Source organism: Phaethon lepturus, unplaced genomic scaffold (assembly GCF_000687285.1).
Source record: "Phaethon lepturus isolate BGI_N335 unplaced genomic scaffold, ASM68728v1 scaffold1841, whole genome shotgun sequence".
In the NCBI taxonomy this organism is placed as follows: domain Eukaryota; kingdom Metazoa; phylum Chordata; class Aves; order Phaethontiformes; family Phaethontidae; genus Phaethon; species Phaethon lepturus.
In genome coordinates, this window is record NW_010516760.1 from 24,929 (window position 1) to 35,561 (window position 10,633).

At 39.5% G+C, this 10,633-nt stretch overlaps 1 protein-coding gene across 1 annotated transcript in view; it reads right to left on the minus strand.

Moving 5' to 3' along the window:
• Positions 1-9,650, minus strand: part of RGS17 (regulator of G-protein signaling 17) — a 28,684-nt gene extending 19,034 nt beyond the window's left edge. Inside the window, exon 1 of the mRNA XM_010296155.1 lies at positions 9,513-9,650. Within this exon, the coding sequence (XP_010294457.1) occupies positions 9,513-9,631 (119 nt within the window). The 5' untranslated portion in view covers positions 9,632-9,650. The remainder of the gene's footprint in view (positions 1-9,512) is intronic.
• Between the last annotated feature and the right edge of the window lie 983 nt (positions 9,651-10,633).

Consider the following 10,633-nt stretch of genomic DNA (forward strand, 5'->3'; position numbering starts at 1 on the left):
ACTAGACAAGATTCACATCTCCTTTGCCTTTCTGCCTCACATAATGAATGTCTGACCCACTTTTCTAGTGAGAGGATCTCCATCTTATGTGTTATCTACTAGGGGTGCAAACTTATTTCCATGATACATTCTCTCATTTCTTCTCTTAAAAGCACTAGATATTTATTCCCATTTTAACTGACATTTTAAACCGATTTGGAATGATACATGGTTAAAAAATAAACCTTTGTAAGATGGAAATTTTGCTGCTACCAAAGTAATAAAGTAGCCTAATTTTTTTCCCTTTTGTCTTGGAACTACAGACTGCATTTATTCTTGCAGAGAAAATGGGCTGGGAGGGTTCTCTGGCCCTGAGGCTGATCGGCACCATGTAGCCCCAGTCCATAAAGCCCATACCCAAAACAGGTTTTCTGCATCTGTGACAGGTCATTGCCTGAGACTGCACTTTGGCACTGGCCAAAACTCTGCCAGGGAGTTAACGCTTGCTAAAAATTTAACTGTACGGCTGATTGCTTGAGCCCATATTAGACTCTGGTGAGTTTACTAGTATAGACACAGCCAGTGTGTTTAACTGGGAGAAGATTTTGTTGTTGGTTTTGCATGTTAAATATTTTAAGTTTTTATTATACTCTAAGATGAATAAAGTTCGGAGGATTTGCAAAGCCACCTTGGAGTGTTTACAATGACACCATCTACCAACATGCCTTATTTCAGCTTATATTTTGATCTCAGACCCATTTTGACCTTTCACACGCTCCTCCATTTCTGTGGTTTTCCACAAACTCCTGAGTTAATGCATCTTTTTTGTAAATACATAATTGTCATATTTGCAGTAAGGAAACATAAAAACAGCCCAAACCCTATTGGGGGAGATTTCAAAGGCTCCAAACTCCTAACAGCTGAAAATCACTGCGTAAACTGGACTCGGACATCCTCAGCACTCTTGGTTTTTTGTTTTCCCTTTTTTCCACAGCAACAGTCAAGCTGTGCGCTGGTGACAGAAAATCTGTCATGACATTACGAATCTTCCTTCAGCCACTGTTCCGCAGACACCAAGCATTTTGGCACAGGCAGGTGGGAAATGGGCATGAGTGGTAAGGGAGAGCCAAGATGCTGATGCTCTGAAGCAATCCATCTCTTAAACAGCCTCTGAGGAGACATCAAGCTGCTTTACCCCAGTGGAGGTGATTCTGCCATTGCTTTCTCTCCCCTAGTCTCCTCAAGAGCAGCTGTCCCTGAATACACTCTGTGTGCTGCATGAGGGCAGAATCAAGATAATTTTCCAAAGTTAACTAGATTTAGTCTGCTATCTCCTTCTAAGGAGCTACTGTCAGCCTCTTATGTGTGGCTGAATTAGAATGAGCCTTGTGTAATCCCAAATCCTCTCTGAGCATGTATTTATTCTTCAATTTAGGAGGATTGCAGTTCTGATTTATTTTTTCTGCATTCCAATTTTCTTTACAGAACTGTTTGCTTGAAATAGGACTATTTTCTGCAGTTAGACTGATGAGGGTTTCTTATCTTAGTAGTGTTATATACATAGGAATCTCTGCATTTGGTTTGTGAAGCTTAAGAAACATTTATTAAAAAATTGTGAATATATTATGTTTATGTTCTACCTATTCTCTAACCTGCTTGTGTTATCACAGATGGGTAAAAATCTCAGTAAATGCATGAGCTTCTATTTATTCCTCAAAATGAAATGAAATTTCAAAGTTTAAAATATTAAGGATAAAATCCTGATAACTAGGAAAGCTTGGCCCAGAGACCCCAGGGCTGCTTTAGATGTTAATGAGGACTCTACCACTGGCTTGTGATCAAAGTTAACAGACCTGCTGCGTAAGAAGCTATTGCTCCGCTCTTTGCATTAGAATTCTATTTTGTTATGGGGAGGAAAAAGTTTACCTCATACCTTTGAAAATAGAAACATTTATCAGTTTACATGGAATTAAACTCAGTTTACAGTGTTAAAGGTTTTTTTCAACCTAGAGTTCTTAGTTGAAAATTAATTTACAATTATTTATATATGCTGAAAGCCTGTGTAGTGTCTTGTGTATCTTTGTGCTTCCACCATGATTTCATGGTAGGCCAGCAGTGCCTTAGTGACTTTCCCTTTGCAGATACTTGCCGAAATAAATGCAGTGTGTAGCTTACAGCTTTCTCCTAGAAAACTGCATGATTTTGATTTACTTTGCATGTCTCAGAAAGCAATGACCTACACCAAAGCCACTTCTGCATGGCAAATGACCTGTGGAAACCCCTTGCTGCTGCGGGAGCTGGTGGCTCACAGTTCCTGCCCCTGCTCCAAGGCTGCGCAAGATCTTGTGCTTCCACAGGGCTTTGGAGGTAGGTGGCAGGGGCTGAGTGGAAGAAAGAAGAAAGATAAAAGGTGGTGGATGAGCTTGGAAGTAGGGATTTCTGGTCTGCTTTTTGACGAGGGGAGATTAAATCTATTTGATTAATTTAGAACAAGGCTCCACAGTGACCAAGGCAGGTTCATGTGAGATTTAACAGGTTAACTTTAAGCTTCCTTTAGTTGTTTCTACATTAAATTTTCCTTTTTGTAAATTTTATTTCTATAGTCCTTTTGGTTTGCCAGTAACATTTTGATTTCCTGCATTTGCATCTTACTCTTCAGAAGCAGATGAAGGAAAAATTATGCAGAAGTAGTTTGCTGCAATTAGTATGCCTGAGACCTCATCCAGCGTACCTTTGCATCTTGTGGCATCATTTATGTGGAAGAAATGTGCTCCCCTCTTTCAAACGGTAGTTTCACATCTGCTTCATGGGGAGGTGCAGGAAGTGGTCAAAGCTGTCTTTATTTGCCACCTCTGGAACTCTGGGATAAGCTGTGTATTGAATCACATCTGAGGTATATTTGTGTTCTGGCTCAAGCAGAGAGCAGACTTCCAGGAATTATTAGGCTAACACTGACAATCTGTCCCAGTGTCACCAAAGGGTGCAAGCCTAGAGGTTGGCAAGTCAGGCTGTGATGCCCTGGGAGAGTTGTGTAAACAAACATGCAGAGAGCCAGCTGTCCCCAGCCTGCCCTGAGAACCTAAACATCCATAAAACTGCAGCAAAATCACTTGCCCTGTCTGAATTATAAAGCAAGGTGAGCCTATAAAATATCATACCCCTTAGGAAGACATACTTCTTCCCTCTGATTTTTTTAACTTTAGACATCATCCCTTTCTTTTGCTTTAAAGGGAAAAGAAATGCTTTACTTGGGTATTATTTAATAAGTACTGTTAACATTGACTTACAAAAGCATGAAAAAAATACTTGACAAGCTATTTATTTTTAGAGTGTCTTCCGCTTGTTTTTCCAAATGCTGAGAACTTAAATTTCTTATTTTAAGTAGCTCAGGGAACCTTGAGAGGCCCATTTCTGAGGACTAAGTATTTAAATCCTTACCCCACACTCACCCCATGGTGCATTCCAGTGACTACAGGAATGTCTGCCGGGCAGCCTTCTCCCATGGCCTAAGAACTGTGGATATGTGGACTTAAAGACAAGGTGATTTAAGACTGATTTTCTAGAATACCACATTTGGTAGCTTGTGTGACAGGTCATATAATGGATTTTACCCAGCTTTAAATTCTACCTGTCAGAAGAACCGGTGCTCTTTTCCCAAGAAAGCACCAGTGCTGCCTATTGCACTGTGATGATACTGTCCCATAGATGCATAAAGCATGAGTTCCCATCATAGGTAAGCCTACTGTCCCTCAGAATAAATTATTCTCCAGGAAAGAGAGGAAATATTTTAATCTTTGACCTTCGTAACAGCAAATGATAAAAACGTAAGGAAGTCCTGCGATGTTTTAAAGCATAAAAAGGCTCCGAATGGAACATCTTTTTCCATTAAATTTTTTTTTAAAATATCACCTTCTATTTCAGCAAAATAGAGTACAGTAGCCTGCACTTCTGTATTCTGCACCACAGTACAATAATTCCCAATGCACTTTTCCATATTTGCTTTTCTCAGGTGTGATGGTTTGAAAAGGTAAAATGCAGAGAACTGAATACATCTGTTTCAGGTGTGTTGTCCTATGTGTTCAGGGAGGAAAAGAAAAATTAAAACATTAGGTTTGTAAATGAAATAAAATTGAAAGTCAAAACTATTTTTCAAAATTAGTACTTTCGTTTCAAAGATAAAGATTTTCTTTTATTGTTGAAAGCTTTAACAAAATCCTGGAGCCTGTGTGACTCTTTTTGTACCAGCCCACCTCTAGTCTGTTCCTAGTATAAATGTTCTGCTACAGACAGCCATGGGAAGCAGAATATGGGTTTTGTTTTCCACATATTTCAGAACATGTGGCTATAATTTATTGCATTAAGTTGTTTTTTGTTTTCATCCTTTCTTTGTTTCCCTCTCCTCCAAACTTTCTACCATAGTTAAATAAGATAAAGCAGCCATGCCTATGACCCCTGGGGATTATCTTGTGTAGAATCGTGCAAAGCTCAGACACAATTTTTGAATGGCAAAATAACACTGAATATACCAGAAAAAAATTATTAATCTCAAAGTACCAGAGGGCTGAAAAGTGCAAAAAAAATTGTTTTGGTTTGTTTTTTTCATTTAGAGAACCATGCATATTATATGTTTGTTATGAAGAGGAAAGTGTTGAACCCCACAGAGAAAAAATATTAATATAATTTAAAATTGTCCTTACAACTGTATCTGTCATCTCATATTCATGGCACAAGTGACAGAAATAGCTTTTTGTAGGTCCAAGTCAGCTGCTAAACCCACACAGGGAAAATGTTTCCTTTAATAAGGAAAAATATTTGTGTAACAAGGTCATCAGGAAGAAGTTTCAGATGTAACTCACAGCAGTCATAGGCAAGTTGGAGGAGAGAGGTTTCTTGCCAAGAGCAACTATTCTTTACCGCCAAGCCGGCAAATACCCTATGTTCCTTGGCATCTCTTGGGTGTGGGAAACTAGTCATGGAAGGGTCACAAGAAATCAAATGGCAGGCATAGCTTTTGTACAGGGCACAGCTCAGAGCTGCTGGACTTGTAAGTCCCTTTCCCTCTTCCACAAGAGTCTTCAGCAGTGGTTTTCATGGTTCCCTTTAAGGTAAAGGCCTTCTAGCTCACATGTTTGAATTGAGTTACAGAACCAAGTGAAGTTCTGTGATCATCTTCACTTATCCCCTGGAAGCCTTTTTATGTCCCCCAGACTCCCGTACTGCTAAGGATTCTTGCAGGGCAGGAGCTGGATGCCCTCTGAGCCTTCTGTGTGTGGTAAAAGGAGAGGGATTATCAGGCATCAGAATGTCCCACGGCTTTAAAATTCACTGAGCACTATCAAAGGAAGAGAGGATAAAAAGATAGGACTCCTGGTCTGGGTGGGAGACAAAAGAGGAAGCAAAATAAAATTGTCAGAATAGCCAACCTCCCTGTGCTAGTGTCTTAAGAGTTTTTTTGAAGAATGTGATTTACAAGTGTTTGCAGGAGAATGCCTGGCTTCACATCTGCTCAGGAAGCTGGAGTAACGGATTGCTAAATAAGGTTTGGGAGGTGAAATAGAAGGCTTCTACCCTTACCTCGCCAAGCTGAGCTCAAAACTGTAAAGCCATAGCACTAAATAATAAATGTGCAGCTTTCTGGAGAAAGTCTAATTGAGGAAATTACAGACCGTCATGTTAGGAGTCTTACTGCAAATTTTGCAACTCTCAGGCTACCCGAGTCATTGCAATTATACCTAGTAAGGAAGCCTTTTCTTCTTTCCTCTATGGGAATGGTGTTTTGTTGAAGCTTAAGATACAGGTGAAATTCAGTCCTGCACCTTAGGCACCTATCTGTTTGATGCTTTAGTGAGGCAGTCTTCCTGAAGTAAGCGCCTAAGGTCTATATCTGGCCAGTGGAGAGAGGAAGGTCCTATAGAAGATCTCCAGAGGGATATATCATCTGCCTCCGCAGTTAGTGGACAAGTTTTTCCTATTGGGAATTTCAAAAGCACTTTATTTTCTCTACTGAGGAGAACTGCTTCCTTCACTGCTGGTGCTCAGGCACCAGTTCAGGGCTTAAGCTAGTTGGGCAACAGCCTGACTATACCTATTACAATAAAATGGCCAACTTGAGGAGCCTGTTTATCTCCATCTTTTCCAATTTGAGAAAACCTTGATAATCAGCCCTGCTTTGTCCTTGTAAACTGAGCAATTTACTGTCCTGACAATTATCAGTGCCAATAGATGTACCAGGTCTGGCTGGGATAGAGTTAATTTTCTTCATAGCAGCCCAGATGGTGCTGTGTTTTGGATTTGTGACCAAAACAGTGTTGATAACACATCAATGTTTTAGCTGTTGCTGAACAGTGTTTGCACAGCGCCAAGGATTTCTCTGTTTCTCATGCTGCCCTGTCAGCAAGCAGGATGGGGGTGCACAAGAAGCTGGGGGACCAACTGACCAAAGGGATAGTCCGCACCGTATGACATTGTACTCAGCAATAAAAGCTGGGGAAGAAGGAGGAAGGAGGGAGGTTCAGAGTTGTAGCATCTCTCTTCCGAAGTAATCATTAGATGTGACGGAGCCCCGCTTTCCTGGAAATGGCTGAACACCTGCCTGCCGATGGGAGGCAGTGAATGAATTCCTTATATTGCTCTACTTGTGCACACAGCTTTGCTTTATCTATTAAACTGTCTTTATCTCAACCCACGAGTTTTGTCACTTTCACCTTTCTGATTCTCTTCCCAATCCCACTGGGCAGGAGTGAGTGAGCAGCTGTGTGGGGCCGAGCTGCCCACCAGGGTTATCCCACAACAGTGGAGAATTACTCCAAGTATTTGTTACCTTTAAGAAGGAATTATTAGAGAAAAAAATAAATAAAGAAGTTTGTAACAAGATGTACTGAATAATTTTTTTATCTGACTAGTAAGGTTTGTTACTTTTTTTAAAAATTATTTTTTGTAGTTTTTTAGGGCACACAACTGAGGCAAGAACAGTAATCCATCCTCTACCTGGACAGTTCAAATTTACCAAGCAAATTTGGCACGAGAACCATTTACTCCATTCTAACTGGGATTCTGAAACACTTCCTATTGTTTTTTTCAAAGTTGTGTCCCATCTCTTCTCTCACGGACTTTCCACTATGGAATCACAGAAGATAGAGCTGGAAAAGACTTATTACATCATCTGTTCTACCTTTCTGAGTTCACAAAATGAACGTGATGTCACTATCCCCTTTGACTCATTCTTTGACTTAATCCTGAAAATTATCTTAAAATGACAGGATTTCTCCATGCTCCGTCTAATCTACTTTACAAAAAATACTCCAACCCCCTTGAAGGATATTAACAGCAAAAATAATAATTAAAGCAGCTGAAGGGACATTCTACATTTTAAAGCAATAATTGCTCTAATTTAGATTTAATATGCAAAAGCTGTTCAAGTATATAGTGGTATTGCATTCTAAGGAGTGGGGGCACTCCAAGGGTCACAACGCTCATGAAAGCTTCAAAATAGAGTATAGTTGTCAAATAAGACTTCTTGAGCTATAGCATGCTTAAAAAATAAAATCAGTTGTCTTTAACTTTTAGAAATTAGTCTGATACTTTTATGGCTATTCATGTTCCAGTATGCAAGGCAAAAGCCACCACTAGGTGTACAGGCACAATGATGGGCTTTATTTCCATTCAGTAGTCATAGTGGATATTTCTATGAAAACATCATCTCAGGGGCTGTTAAAAAACAAGGAGAGTGCTAGGAATTAATAACGAGAAACCAAGAGCAAACACAAAACATGGTGCCCCCATGTCTTGACTACTGCAACAGATCTAGTCACTCATCTCGAACAGGAGATAGTAGAATAGGAAAGGTATATAGAGAGACACAAGGCAGGTGGATAGATAGAAGAAAGAAAAGTCTGGGTCAGTTTCTATCACAGAGATTAAAATAGAGAAGATGATGGAAGAACAGACAGCTGAAGGGGGATATGAGAGAGCTCTATAAAATCTCGATCATCCTGAGAACAATTATTCACTGTTCTTCACAATCATAAGAACAAGGAGGCATCAAATGAAGTTAACATCTAGTAGGTTAAAACAAATAAAAGGGAGCAATAGTTCGCAGAGTGCACAGGTCCATTGTAGAATTTATTGCTGCAAGAAACTCTGGATGCCAAAAGTTTAGATGAGTTTGACAAGTCACTTCAGAAAATAGCTTGACAAATTAATGAAAGAAAATTCCATCAAGGGCTGTAAAAGAGATAGAAATAACCTCTGGGGCAGGAAGTCCCTAAGTTGCAGATTGCCAGCAGTTGTGAGGAGTTTTGCTGAGGAGATGCATGCCATACAGAATCACCACTTGTTTTATCCTTTCCTTGTGGCATCCGCTACAGGTCACTTCCTGAAATAGGATACTGAGCTAAATGAACCTCTGGTCTGTAACAGTATAGCTAATTTTATGTTGTGCCCTTGTCAGAAAGCAGAGATAACAGTTGCAAAACATTCTCCCTTTTGTTCCCATTTAATAAACTTCCACCTCTTTGCTGTATGGATTGAACACATTGCAAAGTAACTTCATAAAAGCACAAGCTCTCGCTCATCCTTGCTCCAAATACCCTCTGCCTCCAGGTGAAATTGGAAGTAACAGCCAAGGCAGGTCCACCCTGGTACTGCCTCCAGGATGTGGCATCTTGGAAAAAGCTGTCCCATTTGATGCCTAGTGCATACATGCTGGTATGTATTTTAAAATACACTGGGGGAAAATAGCCTCAAGTTTTAGATTGGGGCCAGATGGCTGATTCAAGTGAAAATAACACAGATACACAGAGGAATGGTCACTCCAAAAAAGACTGAAGTGTGTATGTAACACGGTGCACAGGCTCCAAACAGTACTGCTTGTCAATTACTTTATATTTCAATACTGTGTCCTTGAAAATAAGAAATAAAGATGTGAGAATTTAAAGCTATTTCTGAAACGGGCTTTAATTCTTTGACTTTCCAGGTGAACTCTTTGTTCAGGAAGAGACAAGCAGCCACAATTTTTGAGCCTTTTTTCCACTAAAATTACACCACACCATTTAAAAGATAAAGTGGAATTTAAGGCTTTACAGATTTATGGGATGTATATTATTCAACAAAGTATTAAAACAGGTCACCATATATTCACATTTATGACCATCTCCCTTTTACCCTCCTGAATGTAAAGAACTGCAATATCAAACGTATAAGCAGAAAAAAACCCACGTTTTGAATGCAAATTTTAAAATGTTCAGTATCAAGTCTCTCATTCCCACATACTAGTTTTACAACTGAGATTTCCTCATTTAGTTGTGGTTTAAGTAGGGTAAATATAGCTTGAATTTACTATTCTCTCCTCTTCCCCCTCTCAAGATGTCCAACCAAACCAGGGAATTGTTTAATCAAATTTTAAGTGAAATGTTAAATTTTGCCTCTTGGCAGCAATTCTCTCCCAGAAGTTTGCACGTTCCCAGTGCTTGGCACTTCCCATTCTCATCATTTACCTGTGGTGGATATGGAACCAAATATACTACAGGACATACCATGAACAGCTGCAGCAACAGCACCAACAAAAGCAACATGTGTTGTTGGGCCTTTGGTTTCCAGGTGCTTGAGACACAGCTGATGTTCCTTCATTTTGTGACTGCTGCCTCTTTCTCATTTCAGCTACTTCAGTGCCCAAGTGGCTATAAGAACACAGACATAAGAGATGTACAGAATTACTACAGACTGTCATAAAGTACATTCACATTTCTACAGCAATCTCTGATTCTACTGATTCTCACAGCTCGTGGCAACAAAAGCACGTGGCCATCAGCTGTGCTGGCCAAGTAAGAGTTCTATTGTGTTTAAAGCAGTTTCCAGAGACCACATTCTAATGACACGCTTACGCTACCGTGCTGTTGAATCACATCTATTCTTATTGCTTTGTCTGGACTAAAAGGACTGTTTATTACCCTTTTGAACAGCAAGCTACACAGCTTGTGTAGCACTTGGTAGAGACTGAGTTGTTCCTTACCATATGACTATCACAGCTCTTTCCATTGTACTAAAAATACAGCAGGATGGTTATTCACTTTAAACATGAGCTGGAAACTGATCTTTTTTACTTTTTGATTTCTCTGGTCAATGCTGGACCAATGAAATTGATATAAGTGATACTATATCATGGGCACTAATAGCTGTCTGTTAAAAGCCAAGGTTATTATAAGTGTCGTAACTGGGAGGTTTGCAACTTAAGAGTTATTCTCTGCAAATAAAGTGAATAATAAATATGTAATTCCAAAATACTTTTCCAACTTTGGGACTATTTTCTGGTCACAGAAGGTTTTCTCTTGCTCATTGCCAGTCCTCCCTAGGTTTTATTAGGCCAAGATATTTTTTCTTTCCAGTGACTTGCAATATGCAGCTGGAAGTAATATTCCATGCATTACTTAGTTTTCAAAAGAAGTTAAAACACTTCTTGCTAAGTTATGTTATTTAGGAAGGCTTAGATGTCAGGTTCCTTCTAATGTACAACATTTCTTCTTTGTACAACAGCTATAAGTTTCCTGAGTAATGGCTATTACAAGCATATATAAATTAGAATAAAATTAGTCCTTTTGCCTTTGAAAAAGCACAAACAGATCACTTTGGGGAGGAGCCCAGTTTACAACAGAAGTGG